General features: G+C 41.5%; 1 protein-coding gene and 1 non-coding gene across 4 annotated transcripts in view; both read left to right on the plus strand.

Moving 5' to 3' along the window:
* The first annotated feature begins 1,538 nt into the window (after positions 1 to 1,538).
* Positions 1,539 to 15,544, plus strand: part of SPATS1 (spermatogenesis associated serine rich 1) — a 41,145-nt gene continuing 27,139 nt past the window's right edge. For all 3 annotated transcript variants that reach the window (XR_008553225.1, XM_037519824.2, XM_054698833.1), the window contains exons 1-2: positions 1,539 to 1,634; positions 1,986 to 2,120. Coding sequence is in view for 2 of the 3 variants with exons in the window: in XM_037519824.2 (XP_037375721.1) it covers positions 1,994 to 2,120 (127 nt within the window). In the remaining variant the exon portion in view is untranslated. The remainder of the gene's footprint in view (positions 1,635 to 1,985; positions 2,121 to 15,544) is intronic.
* LOC119253598 (U1 spliceosomal RNA) lies at positions 4,827 to 4,990 on the plus strand. The gene has a single exon (XR_005127135.1). It is a non-coding gene; the product is annotated as a U1 spliceosomal RNA (small nuclear RNA).

Raw genomic sequence — 15,544 nt, forward strand, 5'->3', positions numbered from 1 at the left:
CATCCATTTATTCATTGATTAAACAAATGGTTATTGAGTGCCCATATATGCCAGGCACTGTGCTAGATGCTTAGTGTATAGCAGTGAACAAAATAGACAAAAATTTCTTCTCCTGGCATTACAGCATCTTAGGATAGACTGTAATAACTAGCCAGCAAAAATCGCTATTACAAAATTGTTAATCTCTTCTACCGTGGGTTAATTAAATATATAAAATGACTTTTTAAAAAAACTTTAATGTGAGAAAATGCCTGAGATATAGCTTTAAATAAAAAAAGATAGGAAATGGTATATGTAGTTTAGTTACAATTATGTCAACATATCTATGCACAGAAAAATGACAAGTTGGAAATAGTCCTAAATATGAGTAGTGGTGTGGCAGGTTGTATATTCTAAGATGGCCCCAATTAACCCCCACCCCCTAGGCTCTTCACACAATGTGACCTTGAGAGGAGTGGTCAAGTCTCTTTCTGCATCCCTTACTATGATAGCAATACAGCTTTTGCCTGGTCTTCCTGAGATGTTTATATCAGGAACCCAGAATCCATGCTTTGAGGAAGCACATGGATGTGTCCAAAAGCCCCAGCAGATGGTCCACACAAGTCATCAGACAAATGAGTGAGGAAACTTGAGCCACCTTCTGGCTGCAGTTGCATGAGATGAGCGCTCCAAGCCTGGACAGCTGGGCTTAGCCTAGGCAAGCCCCAGAAGGAGGAGGTAATCATGATAAGCTGCTTAAGGCAACAGAGTTTGGGGGTGATTTGTAAACAGCAATAGTTGCCTAGGAAAAGTGGTTTATCTGAATTGTGGCATTATGGGTCTTAACATTTTTTTCCTGTATTTTCCAAAATTTTGACAATGACCACTCATTTCTTTTATAAGCACTAAGAAAATGTTATTCACAATAAAAGCAGTCTAATTTCTTTTTCATTTCACCAAGAGAAATTAGGTTTGAACTTGTGTTGAGGGACTTAAACTGAATATGCAGAAATGCTTTTCATGCAAGAGTGATTAGATGCTGAAAAGAATTTGGAAGATAAATTCAAGTTGGTGTGATGCAAAGAGAGTGAAGATTTGGAGTGAGGAAACTTGGAAAAGAATCTGGTTTGGGGGTGACCTTGAGCAAGCCCTTGCTCAAATTTAGCTTTCTATTTTGAAATCACAGCTGGCTGCTGAAGGAAGACGACATCCATCAGGGCGCCTAGCCCAGGAAGGCGCGCTGCAAGTGGTAGGTGATCTTGTCTAATCAATGCCAATTACAAGCGGGCATTTGCAAGCTTTGTGGCGCCTCATCTTCAATGCCACCAGAGCTACAGTTCCAATAAAGAAAACTGCCGGGAGAGAACCACATTTCCTAAAATAAAAAATCCAGGAACCCTAAGCAGGTTTTCCAGTGGCCTTTGCCTCCGACGCCCGGCCTTGGCTGCAGAACCTGCCCTCTGGAAAGACGCCATCACGCGCGCAAGGACGTGGCGAGGGGGCAGGACCGGGAAGCCTTGGCAGCGCGTTGCGGGGCAGGTGTCCCGGCAACCCCCGAACGCGCCTCTGCGGAGGGGCAGGCGGCGGCCGCCCCCCTCTTGCCTTCGACTGTGGGTTCGCCCCACTCGGGTCCTCCCTCAGCTCGCCTGTGCTGGGTGCGTTGATCTCCGCGGCGCGCCCCTTGGAGGATCCCGAGCGCGAAGCCGGGCTGCACTGGGGAAGGGGTAGGAGGGCCGCGAGGTGTAAAGAAGGGGCGCTTCTCCCGGGCTTCCGGGGCCGGGAGCCCGGCGGAGGTTGGGGGGCCGGGCCGGGCTCCGGGGCCCTGGGGGCTTCCAAGCCGAGAAAGGCCCGCGCAGCGGGAGAGAGGCAGTCTTTGGTTAAGAACCCAGCCCTGGCTTTTTGCCTCTTCCGGCTTGTGGGGGTTTTGTTTTGATCAATACCTTCCTTACAAACGTCTTTTCTTTGTCTCGGGCTGCTTTTAATACTTAAAATCGACACGTGCACAGATGAGTCCATGTACCCTGGAAATGATTCTCAGGGCTGCCATCTCCCCTCCATCTCCAGAGAGACCTGTGGTCAAGAGCTGGAGAACGTTGACGAGAAAGGCGCCTCTGGCATGAGCACGGTGGAGGACAGACACAGTTGAGTTCTAGGAAACCAGGAGGGTGGGGTGTGGGCTTGGCCGTATTCAAGTATGTTTGAATCAGGGGCACCAATTGAAATATCAGAGGAACAGACACTGGAATAGTAGCGTCAGCCTGTATTTCTTTTATTTATTTATTTTTAGAGATTTATTTATCTATGCATACAAGATCTGGGTTACAGGCCAGAGCCTGTATTAACCCAAGATCCCATAAGGCCCAGAGCAGCATCCACACAGCAATTCTCCTAAATTACCTTCTTGGACCTTCTAACTGCAGGAGTAGCACATTGCAAATGAGCAAAGGCTGCTGGGGCTTGACCTGACCATTGCTATAGCCAATAAATGGTGAAGCTGGGAGTTGACAGTCACCAAATCCTACTCATGGATTAATAGATTTGTGGCAGTTTATGAAGGGGACAGCTCAGGTGGACATTGTGAACAATTTAAGGAAAGGTTTAAAATTAGTAATGGATGGTAACTCCATAACTGGTTCTTAAGGCTGAAGAGGGTATTTGGGGCACTTTTGCCTGGAGAGAACAGTGTCATGTAGCAGAACAGCCAGTCTGTCAAAAAACCTCTGAGTGTATGTCCGCATTGGCGCCTACCTGTTAGAGGTGAGCGGCTTGTGTGCTGAGAAAGGGATGTTCTGTCTCTGCTCCATCAGATCTGGTCTGATGGTCTTCTGTATTGACCTCTGGTCTTGGCCTCTGGTTTTCTGTATTGAAGGTTCCCCAAGTGCGTTCACTCCCACCAATAAGAGAGGCTGGTGGAGCAGAAGGAGAAAGAACCATTGATGGCCCAATGTGGTTAACTCAGCAAGGAGAAAAAGGGGCCAGGATTCTAACTTCAAGCTCCAGACTTTTCTGCAGTTTCCAGATTGATCTGGGGTAAAGGAGGGTAGAGTAGAGAGGCTTCCTATTTCTGATTTCGGGGTACCAGAAGAGCACCAGCACCTGAGGTCCCCAGACCACATTTACCAAAGACCGGTAGCTTCCTTTTTTGCTGTTTGCTCTGTGAGACCACCCCTGAGACCACCCCACAGGTTCAGAAAGGAAGGGGCTCCTTGAACCAGATGAAGGGAGAAAAGGGAATTTGTTTAAAAGCTACCCTCCTAGATCTTTATGTGGTTTGTTGAGCAGATAAGCAGGGGTGGAAAACAGTGTTGAGTTAAAGGATATCCACATTAAGTCAGCTTGGCTGGTGTATTCTCTCCGCCCAGACAGTGCCATGGCGTAAATCAGCTGACAAGACAAGTGTGGAAAGTGCCTTGGTTATGTAAGGTGCTATTCCTGCCTAAAGAAATGGAAATAATTATCTTGAATCCCACAGATGTGCCAGAGAAGCAGACTTTCTTCTAAATCTTCTAAATGTTCCTTTTCCCCCTGATTTCTTTGTGCTCATCAGAACCTTCTCTTGGTCCTTTTTGTTGCATCTTTTTCTTTTTTTTTTTAAATTGAAGGAACACTGCCTTATAACATTATATAATTTTCAGGTGTGCATCATTATACATTCACATCTGTGTATTCTTTTTTTTTTTTTTTTTTTTTAATAGAGGCATGTTTTATTTATTTATTTGTTTGTTTGTTTGTTTTGTTTATACATGCACTGGGTACAGTCAGAAGCGGGGGAGGGTGAGAGAATTCACCAGAGCCAGAGCGGGGAGCAGAGCAGGCAGAAGGACCGAAGTACACTGCTGAGGGGAGCAGCGGGCGGCAGGAGAGGTCTGCGCGCCATGTGGGACCCTCCTCCGGTGGCCGGGGAGCAGCTGGGGATCGAACCGGCGCCGCAGAGGCCGCGGGCAGCTTCGCAACCCAGCGCTCAACCGCTGCGCCACCGGGGAGGCCCACATCTGTGTATTCTACAGTAAGTTCACCAATGCAAATCCAAACCCACCATATGATTTAGCCCCTTTACCAGATTTACCTTCCTTCCCCTTTCCTTCATTGTAACCACTCATTTGGTCTGATAGTCTGAAGGTTTATTTTATGTTATTTTTAGTTCATTTGTTTTGTTTCTTTATTTACCACATATGAGTGAAATCATACGGTGTTTGTTTTTCCTCAGTCTGACATTTCACTGAGCAAAATGTCTCCTAGGTCCACCCATGTTGTTGCAAATGGCAGGATTTCAGTTTTTTGTTTTTTTAAATAGCTGAGTAGGGGCTTCCCTGGTGGTGCAAGGGGTTAAGATGCAACCTATGAAGCTCTCTGCAGCCACTGTGGCATGAGTTCGTACCCCGGCCAGGGAGCTACCCACATGGCACAGCAGACCTCTACTGACTCGCCCGCTGCTCCCCTCAGCAGTATGTTTCAGTCAGTCTGCCTGTTCTGTTCTTCACTCTGTCTCTGGTGACTCCTTTCACCTCCCCACACCTCTGGCCTGTACCCCAGTTCTTGTATGCATGAATAAATATATCTTTAAAAAAATAGCCGAGTAGGGCCTCTCCAGTGGCGCAGCGGGTTGAGCGCTGTGCTGTGGAGTTGTCCGCAGCCTCTGCAGCATGGGTTCGATTCTCGGCCGGCCAGGGAGAAACCCACGTGGTGTGGTAGACCTCTCCTGCCTTGCCCGCTGCTCCCCTCAGCAGTGTCTTCTGTCCATGTGCCTGTTCTGCTCTCCACTCTCTCTGGTGAATTCTCTCGCCCTCCCGCGCTTCTGACCGTGTCCCAGTTCTTGTATAAATAAATAATAAATCTTTAAAAAAATAATACTTACCTGGCAGGGGAGATACCATGATCACGAAGGTGGTTTTCCCAGGGCGAGGCTTATCCATTGCATTCCGGATGTGCTGACCCCTGCGATTTCCCCAAATGTGGGAAACTCGACTGCATAATTTGTGGTAGTGGGGGACTGCGTTCGTGCTCTCCCCCGATTATCTGTTAATAAAGTAAGAGTTTCAGTCTGCGAAAAAAAAAAAAAAAAAGCCAAGTCACATTCCATATGTATATATCACATCCTTATCCAGTCATCTATTGATGAACATTTAGGGTGCATCACCTTTTCTTACATCTCTTGATTTTTTTTTTTAAAGATTTATTTTTATTTATTTATACAAGCACTGGGTACAGTCAGAAGCGCAGGAGGGTGAGAGAATTCACCAGAGCCAGAGCGGGGAGCAGAGCAGGCAGACTGACGAAGTACACTGCTGAGGGCGGCAGGAGAGGTCTGCGTACCATGTGGGACCCTCCTCCGGTGGCCAGGGAGCAGCCGGGATGCCGGGATTGACGCTGCAGAGGCTGCGGGCAGCTTTGCAACCCAGTGCTCAACCGCTGCGCCACCGGGGAGGCCCCATCTCTTGATGTTTTAATGACTTGTTAGAATTCCCTATCTCTGGCTTGCTGGACATGTATCACATTTGAATAACAATGATCATGATAAATGGTGACCCTTTCAAAAGGATTTTTTACTTCCTTTATTGAGGTAACACGGATTTGCAACACTGTATATGGTTTAGGGGAAGAGGTTCACACCTCCTCAGATGTATGTCACCACCCCACCCCACGATCCAAGCACCCACAGTCCTGTATCCTATACCACTGAGCCCGCCCTCCTTGGTGCCCACTCCCACCTACTCTTCTCTCCTAGCAGCCTCAATTCTGTACTCCTATTTCTAGGCTTTCTTTGGTTTAGTTTTGTCAACTCCTTTATTCGCTTTCTCTGTATTCCACTTTGAGTGGAAATCATCCTGTACTTGTCTTTTTCCTTCTGACTTATCTCACGGAGCATAATCTCCTCCAGTTCCATGCATGCTGTCCCTTAGCCTGTCTGTTCCTCATCAGGGCCTCGTGAACTGGGTGGGGGGAGCCAGGGACTAGGAGGAGGGATGGGGAGAGTTACTCCTCATTTTACTCTGCACAGTAGGAACATCTATAGCAGAATGGGCAGGTTCAGATGTGCAATTCCAGCACTTCTTCTGCTTGAGGAGATGAGGAGAGGCATCTCCAGGCCATATTCAAGTGTCTCTAGTTCATATTTAAGGAAGAGTCACTTCTGGAAAGATCTTACAGTCAGCTTGATCCAGAAATGTGCCATTTCCAGTTCAGCAGAGACTGCCTTTCTCATCCTTGCCCATCTGACAAGCCACAGGCCATCAGAAAACTTCTTACGCAAAACAAAGAAATATGTTAAATTTACACATGCGATTTCACTGCTCACTGTTCAGGGTTATTATGTAATATACTTAAACTTTGCCCCTAAAATTAAAAAAACAAAACAAAAAACTTGTGAGGGGGTCCCCTCTGATACCATATAAAACAGATAATTTTTTTCTATGGTGAGTTTTCAAGTGGCAAACATATAATTAAAGTGATTTCTTGCTATGAGAAGGCAATCACTGTTAAAACCTACTGGCAAAGATGATCAGAAGTAAATGCTAAAGTAAATAACTCAGAACTTAACAACCTAGACTACATCTTTGCCCTTGGTCTTATTTCTTCTCTCTATATGTGGGTCCTTTCTGCTTCCTTAGCCATAAATTTCATGCTGATTTCAGAATTGGATTGATCCAACTCATTGGATCAAATGGAGTGCCCTTCTCATAGGCTTCAGGTGACTTGTTTGATCCAATTGCCCTTTAGTAAGGTGGAGACATTTCCAGCAATGTACAATAATGCCATTTCCAAGCTGTGCCTTCCTTGGGCATTTGCAAACAGCTAATATTAGTATCACATTTTAAATCCAGCTCTTTGATTATTAGGTAAGAAACATTTTCCAAATATGTTGGCCATTTGTATGTTTATATATGTTTAATGAATGATCTGATCATGTCTTTTACCCATTTTTTCCCTTTGGGTACATATTTTCACCTATAAATGTATAAAAACTCATAATTTTCCATGACTATTAACTCTTTTTTGATCATGTATAATATACTTTTTCTCCCAGTTTATAATTTGTTATGGAAGTTTTAACTATATAAGTATTCAAATCCACATGTCTCTTTCTTCATTTTGCCTGCTTTTGATATGTTTAACTTCTGTACTCTAAGGTCATGTAAACATTTCTTTCTTTTTTTTTTTTTAATTTTTAATTAATTAATTAATTAATTTTTTTAATTAATAAATTTTATTTTTATATTCCCCATACAATTGCAATCCCCCCATTCTGACCCAATCCCTCCCTCCCGCCCCCCACCCCCCAAAAAGTGTCTCTGGTTCATAGTTTTTGTTGATTTTGATTTTCACTTTCTTATAGTTATTCATTTTCCTGGTCCCTTATTTAAGTTTTCTAGATCCCTGCTATGAGTGAGACCATCCGGTATTTTTTCTTTTTCTTTTTGGCTTATTTCACTGAGCATGATCCCTTCCAGCGTCATCCATGTTGCTGCAAATTGCATGTGTTTATCTTTTTTGAATGCTGAGTAATATTCCATGGTATATATGTACCACATCTTCTTGATCCAGTCATCTATTTTTGGGCATTTGGGCTGTTTCCAAAGCTTAGCTATTGTAAACAGTGCTGCTATAAACATAGGGGTGCAGGTGTTCTTTGGAATTGATGTTTCTGTGTTCTTTGGGTAAATACCTAGGAGTGGAATTGCTGGATCCTGTGGAAGCTCTATGTTTAGTAGGTCCAGAAATCTCCACACAGCTCTCCATAGTGGTTGGACCAGTTTGCACTCCCACCAACAGTGCAGAAGAGTTCCTTTTTTTCTCCACACCCTCGCCAACATTTGTTGTTGCTAGTTTTTTTAATATGTGCCATTCTCACTGGTGTAAGATGGTATCTCATGGTAGTTTTGATTTGCATTTCCCTGATTGCAAGTGATGTTGAACATTTTTTCATATGCCTGTTGGCCATTCGCATTTCTCTTCAGAGAAGTTTCTTTTTAGTTCCTCTGTCCATTTTTTGACTGGATTATTTTCTTTTGTTGTTGTTGAGTCTCATCAGCTCTTTGCAGATTTTTGTGATCAGTCCTTTATCATTAGTGTTGGGTGCAAAAATTTTCTCCCAGTTGGTGGGGTTTCTCTTTGTTTTTGTTATTGTCTCTTTTGCTGTGCAGAAGCTCTTTAATTTGATGTAGTCCCAGCTGTTGATCTTTGCCTTCACTATCACTGCTTTGGGTGATGTGTCTGTAAAGATGTCTTTGATATGCAAATCACGTAGTGTTTCGCCTATATTTCCTTCTATGTATTTTATGGTTTCAGGTCTTATGTCTAGTTCTTTAATCCATTTTGAGTTGATTTTTGTATATGGTGTGAGGTAGTGGTCAAGCTTCATTCTTTTGCATGTAGCGACCCAGTTTTCCCAGCACCATTTATTGAACAAACTTTCTTTGCTCCAATGCATAGTCTTTGCTCCTTTGTCAAAGATTAGTTGACCATAAATCTGTGGGTTTATTTCTGGATTTTCTATTCGATTCCATTGGTCTGTATGTCTGTTCTTGTTCCAATACCATGCAGTTTTGATGATTATGGCTTTGTAGTAGAGTTTGAAGTCTGGGAGTGTGATGCCTCCATTCCCTTCTTTTTTTTTTTCAGGAGAGCTTTGGCTATTCGGGGTTTTTTGTGATTCCATATGAATTTCATCAATAATTGTTCTATTTCTTTGAAGAATGACATTGAGATTTTGATTGGAATAGCATTGAATCTGTATATTGCTTTTGGTAGGATGGCCATTTTAATAATGTTTATTCTTCCAATCCATGAGCAGGGGATGTCTTTCCATTTCTTTGTGTCTTCTTCTATTTCTTTAACAGTGTTTTATAGTTTTCTTTGTATGGCTTCTTTACCTCTTTTGTTAGATTTATTCCCAAATATTTGATTTTTTTTGTTTCAATAATAAAAGGGATGGTTTTTTTGATTTCTTCTTCTTCAGATTTATTGTTTGTATATAGGAAGGCTACTGACTTTTGCGTGTTGATTTTGTATCCTGCCACTTTACTGAACTGATTGATGAGTTGAATTAGTTTTTCTGTGGAGTTTTTGGGGTTCTCTATGTATATTATCATATCATCTGCAAAGAGTGATAGTTTGACTTCTTCTTTTCCTATTTGGATTCCTTGGATGTCTTTCTCTTGTCTTATTGCCCTGGCTAGGACTTCCAGTATTATATTGAAAAGCAGTGGTAAAAGTGGACATCCTTGTCTTGTTCCAGATCTTAATGGAATTGCTTTCAGCTTTTCACCATTGAGAATGATACTGGCTGTTGGCTTGTCATATACGGCCTTTATGATGTTGAGGTACGTTCCTTGTATCCCAAGAATTTCAAGGGCTTTTATCATGAATGGGTGTTGCACTTTGTTGAAAGCTTTCTCAGCATCTATTGATATTATCATATGGTTTTTATATTTCTTTTTGTTGATGTGTTGGATAACGTTGATTGATTTTCGGATGTTAAACCATCCTTGTGTCCCTGGAATGAATCCTACTTGGTCGTGGTGAATTACCTTATGGATATACTGTTGGATTCTGATAGCTAAAATTTTATTGAGGATTTTTGCATCAGTGTTCATTAGGGAGATTGGCCTATAGTTTTCTTTTTTTGTGTTGTCCTTGTTCGGTTTTGGTATTAGTGTAATGTTGGCTTCATAGAACGTGTTAGGTATTATACCTTCCTTCTCAATTTTTGGAAGAGTTTGTGAAGGATAGGTACCAATTCATCTCTGAATGTTTGGTAGAATTCATTTGTAAATCCATCAGGTCCTGGGCTTTGTTTTTGGGGAGGTTTTTGATTACCATTTCAATTTCGCTAATTGTAATTGGTCTGTTTAGGTGTTCTATTTCTTCTTTATCTAGCTTTGGGTGATTGTAGAGTTGTAGGAATTTGTCCATCTCCTCTAGATTGTTAAACTTGTTTCCATATAACTGTTCATAGTAGTTATTAATAATTCTTTTGATTTCTGCTGTGTCCGTTGTGATTTCTCCTCTTTCATTTATTATCCTATTTATTTGTGCTTTCTCCCTTTTTGCCCTTGTGAGCCTGGCAAGGGGTTTATCTATTTTATTTATTTTTTCGAAGAACCAGCTCTTGGTTTCATTGATCTTTTGGATTGTTTTTTTAGTTTCGATTTCATTTATTTCTGCTTTGTTTTTATAATTTCTTTTCTTCTACTGGTTTTGGGGCTTTTTTGTTGTTCTTTTTCTAGATCTTTGAGTTTCAAGATTAGGTTGTTTCTTTGAGTTCTTTCTTGTTTCTTGATGTGAGCATCTATTGCTATATATTTTCCTCTTATTACTGCTTTTGCTGCATCCCATACATTTAGGAAATTGGTGTCCTCCTTGTCATTCAATTCAAAGAATTTTTTAATTTCTTCTTTTATCTCCTCGTTAGTCCAGTGGATTTCCAGTAGTGTGGGTTTCAATCTCCACGAGGTAGGAGAATACCTTGCCTTCTCTTTATGGTTTATTTCTAGTTTGATGCCTTCATGGTCAGAAAAGATGGTTGGTATGATTTCATTCTTGGTGTATCTGTTGATGTTTGTCTTGTGCCCCAGTATATGATCGATCCTAGAGAATGATCCGTGTGCGCTTGAGAAAAATGTATACTCAGATTTTTTTGGGTTTAGTGTTCTATATATGTCTGTTAAGCCTAAGCACTCTAGATCCTTATTTAGAGCTTTAGTGTCTTTACTTATTTTTTGTCTTGTTGATCTATCCATTGTTGATAGTGGTGTGTTGAAGTCTCCCACTACGTATGTGTTTTCTCTGATGTCTGTTTTCAGAGATGCCAATAGTTGTCTGATATATTTTGGTGCTCCTTCGTTTGGTGAATATATGTTAATGAGTGTTATTTCTTCTTGAAGTATTATCCCCTTGATCATAATGTAATGACCACTGGGGTCTCTTTTTATCTTTTTAAGTTTGAAATCTGTTTTATCTGATATGAGTATAGCTGTTCCTGCCTTCTTTTTTGGTCCATTTGCTTGTAGAATTGTTTTCCATCCTTTAACTTTGAGTCTATTTTTATCTTTTGCAGCTAAATGTGTTTCCTGGAGACAGCAAAAGGTTGGGTTTTGTTTCTTAATCCAGCCTGCAACTCTGTGTCTTTTTATTGGAGAGTTTAGTCCATTGACATTTAGAGTTAGTATTGATATGTTAGCATCTGTATTTGCCATTGTGTTTGTCTTTCCTTTGATTTTATTTATTTATTCTTTTAATAACTTTCTTTGGCCTTCTTTTGTTGTTATTCGTCCCTCTGAGGTTCTGGCTTTAGGACTCCTTGTAGTATTTTTTGGAGTGGGGGTTTAGTCGCAATGAAATTCCGGAGTTTCTGTTTGTCTGGGAAGGTCCATATTCTTTCTTCAAAGAGGAAGGAGAGCTTTGCGGGATAGAGTATTCTTGGTTGGCATCTGTTTTCTTGGAGTCTGTTGACTATGTCCCTCCACTCTCTCCTTGCCCGTAGTGTTTCTTCAGAGAAGTCTGATGTCAGTCTGATTGGTTTCCCTTTGAATGTTATCTGTTTCTTCCCTCTTGTTAGTTTCATTATTTTTTCTTTGTCTTGGATTCTTGGGAGCTTTACTATTATGTGTCTTGCTGTATTTTTCCTTTCGTCATGGAAGTTTGGTGTTCTTCTTGCTTCTTGTGTATCAATTTTCAGATCCTTCTTAGCGTTTGGGAAGTTCTCTTCAATTATATCCATGAATATTTTCTCTGTTCCTACATCTCTCTCCTCTCCTTCTGGGATTCCTATAACTCTTATATTTCCTTTCCCCATGGAGTCAGATAGTTCCCGAAGTCTTTCTTCGGTCTTTTTCCTTCGTACTTCTCCTTCCTTTTCTGTTTTAGTTCTTTTTATTTCTGTGTCTTCAAGAGTACTTATTCGTTCTTCCATTTCATCTATTCTGCTTTCACTGCTTTTCCCAGAGTTCTTTAGTGTCTCCATTAATTCTTTGATCTCCTGCATTTCTTTTACTTCCCTCTTTAGGGACTCAATTTCATTCTTCTGGTCATTAATTATTTTCCCCTTATCATTGTTTTCCTTTATGACTTCTGTCAGTTTTTTAATCACAGCAATTTTAAATTCTCTATCTGGAAGGCTCAGAAGTTCTTCCAAGTTACTGTCGTTGCAATCTGGTAGATGGTTTTCTTTTTGTGGTGTGCTATTTTGCTGAGGAGTTGCTGGGTTGCATGTTGTTTTTCTACTCCCTACTGCCTGTTTTCTAATTTGCCGTATTCCTTGTGACACTGTGTTGCTGGTACTGGCCGGCATCTTGGGCGACCTTCCCAGCTCACCACTGGCTCCTCTGGGGAACTTCTGCTGGGTTCACAAGTCTCCAGCAAAGACAGGTCCCTGCTCTGTCTCCTCGGTGAGCCTTCTGCTGGGTTCACACAGTCTCCAGCAAGAAGGGTCCCTGCTGCAAAATGCCAGAGCCGGGGACGCGCTCCCCTGCACGCCCGGTCTGCCCCAGCGGTGGGTGCTGCTCCCCTCTGGGCTGGAACTGCAGGCTAGAAGGTGCCCGGTGTGGGCAAGCCTCCCAGCTTAACCTCTGTCTCCTCGGTGAGCCTTCTGCTGGGTTCACACAGTCTCCAGCAAGAAGGGTCCCTGCTGCAAAATGCCGGTGCCGGCGACGCGCTCCCCTGCACGCCCGGTCTGCCCCATGTAAACATTTCTTATGAATATTTTCAGGTACATCTCATCTTTTATTTTAATTTTTACATTTAAATCTATAATAATTATAAGTGATAAGTCACTTATAAATCTATAAATGTTTTGCTTTTTTAATTTTAGGGGCAAAGTTTAAGTGTATTACATAAGATGAGATTTAATTTTATTTTCATTGAAAATGGTTAGTTGTTTCAGCAATTTTTTTTCTATTCAATATATTTTCTTTTCTATTTTTTTCTTTTTATTTTTATATTCCCCATACAATTGCAACCCCGATTTTGACCTCAATCCCTCCTCTCCCCCCCACCCCAAGAGTGTCTCTGGTTCATAGTTGTTTGTTGATTTTGATTTTTTTCTTTCTTATAGTTATTCTTTTTCCTGGTCCATATTTAGGTTTTCTAGATTCCTGTTATGAGTGAGACCATCCGGTATTTTTCGTTTTCTTTCTGGCTTATTTCGCTGAGCATGATCCCTTCCAGCAACATCCATGTTGCTGCAAATTGCATGTGTTTATCTTTTTTGAATGCTGAGTAATATTCCATGGTGTATATGTACCACATCTTCTTGATCCAGTCATCTATTTTTGGGCATTTGGGTTGTTTCCAAAGCTTAGCCATTGTAAACAGTGCTGCTATAAACATAGGGGTGCAGGTGCTCTTTGGAGTTGATGTTTCTGTGTCCTTTGGGTCAATACTTAGGAGTGGAATTGCTGGATCATATGGAAGCTCTATGTTTAGTAGGTCAAGAAATCTCCACACAGATTTCCATAATGGTTGGACCAATTTGCACTCCCACCAGCAGTGCAGGAGAGTTCCTTTCTCTCCATATCCTCGCCAACATTTGTTGTTGTTCAGCAATTTTTTTTAATCATCCTTTTTTCACTTAGATAAAAAGTCACTATTATCATATAAAATTTTATTCTATCAAGATTTTATATTTTGTTCTATGGAATTATCTATTAGGATTTGTGTTGTTGCCATCTTGATTACTTTAACATTAAACTACATTTTATAAACTGTACTTCATAACTCTGTTACCTTGATATTATTTGACATTTCTGGTACTCAAATTCTTTATGTATAGAATTATTTCTACTTTACCTGTAATTATGGCCTCCTTTTCATGCCTAGTAGTTTCCTTGTGTTCTTTTTTTCCCCCTTGAAACTTGTGTTTCTACATCATTAGTTTTTTCCATGAAGCCATAGTTTTGATCTTTATTTCATTCATTGCTGCTTTCATTTTATGCTTTCCTTCCTAATCATTTTGAGGGTTTATTTTTTCCCCTTATTTCTTGAATTGATAGCATAGCTCATTCATTTTGGAATTTTTTTTAACACTGTCACCTGTTAATTCTTAGATGGACACTTTTCACAGTTTGCATCTTTGAAGTTGGATTGGTCTTTCCAGGGCTGTAGCCCAGAAGTAGGTGTGAAGTAGTTGCCAGAATCTTCTGTATGAACACTGAATAATGCAGAATGTGTGTCCCTGGTCTGGCAATAGGGGATCACTCATTGAAGAAAAGGCTGCTTCACCCATGTTCTTGTTGCACAGAGATCAATTAGTGATTGCATTTTAAAATGGTTCAGTAATAAGACTTTTGTATGTAAAGTTTAAGGATGCCTTAATCAAATTTGTCACTTTTATTTTCCATATATATATACATATATATAAAGTAACATGTGCTTAAAATCTTTATTAAAGCCTGAAAGAGTGCTTCAATGAGTATAAAATAATAATTACAAGTGATAAGTCATAGTGTCATAGTTTAATTGGCAGTCTTTGTTCTTTCTGGTAGATAATAATGCTATTACAGTTGATAGTGTCTTATATTCAGTGAAGTATGGTGTATGCATTTAAAGCTCTAATTTCTAGTTACTGCTTTAGTAAAATCCCACAGATTTTGATATATAGTATTTATGTCATTGATCATTATGTACTTGTGATTTCCATTAGATTTTCTTCTTTTATGTATTTAGAAGTATGGTTTGAATTTCTAAGTTTTTGGCTGGTTTTTGGCTATCTTTTTATTATTGATTTCTAATTGTCTTGCACTGTGCTCAGAGACTATGGTCTACGGTATTTTTGTTGATACTACTTTTGCGGCTTAGTATGTAGGTGGCAACTATGTTGGCTATCAGGGGCCTGTGCTCTCCTTTTCTCAACACTGCCCCTTTATGCCCTCTCCGCTGGGTTTCACTCAATTCCCTCTTCATGCCTCAAACAATGCCAAGTTTAAGGCATCCTTAAACTTTACATACAAAAGTCGCTCACCTGGGGCTGCTCTTGGCTCCACAACATGTGTTGTTGGTGGTATGTGTGCAGGCAGTGTGTGTGTGCATGGCTGAAGTTTTCATTTGCAGCCTGAGCTGGCTGGGGCGCACGCAGAGCTGGGCCCCTGGTCTGGCCCCTCAGTGGATGTGGGCTCACGCTCTTGAGTGGCATGGGCTGTGTCAGGCTCCCTACAATAAGGCAGGTCTTGCCTGGGGAACTAAGCTCAGTGGGATAAGGTAAGGTCCCCAGGGGGCAACTCTTCTGCAGACACACACACAAGGAGGGTCTCAATTCCCATCTGAGCCTCCCAGAGCCCAGGAAACTTGCGGCCTTGGGGGCTGCAAGTCAGGCACCTGGAGCAGTGTGCTGGTGGGAGACTCTCAGTGACAGCCCTGCTGCTCCCATCCGTGGACGGTAGGGGTCCTGCAGTCATTATTGGGGGAACCTCACATCCCTTGGCTCTTTCACACTTGGCTGGTCCTAAGAATCATCCAAGGTGCTTCTTAAATAAACTGATCCACAGGTCTTCCCCTGAAAGTCTGAGGTAGAGCTGGGATGTTAAATATCCCAAGGTGATTCTCATAGCCTGGCATACTTGGGAAACCCTGA

This window comes from Talpa occidentalis, unplaced genomic scaffold (assembly GCF_014898055.3).
Source record: "Talpa occidentalis isolate TD23 unplaced genomic scaffold, MPIMG_talOcc4v2.1 talOcc4.2, whole genome shotgun sequence".
NCBI lineage: Eukaryota > Metazoa > Chordata > Mammalia > Eulipotyphla > Talpidae > Talpa > Talpa occidentalis.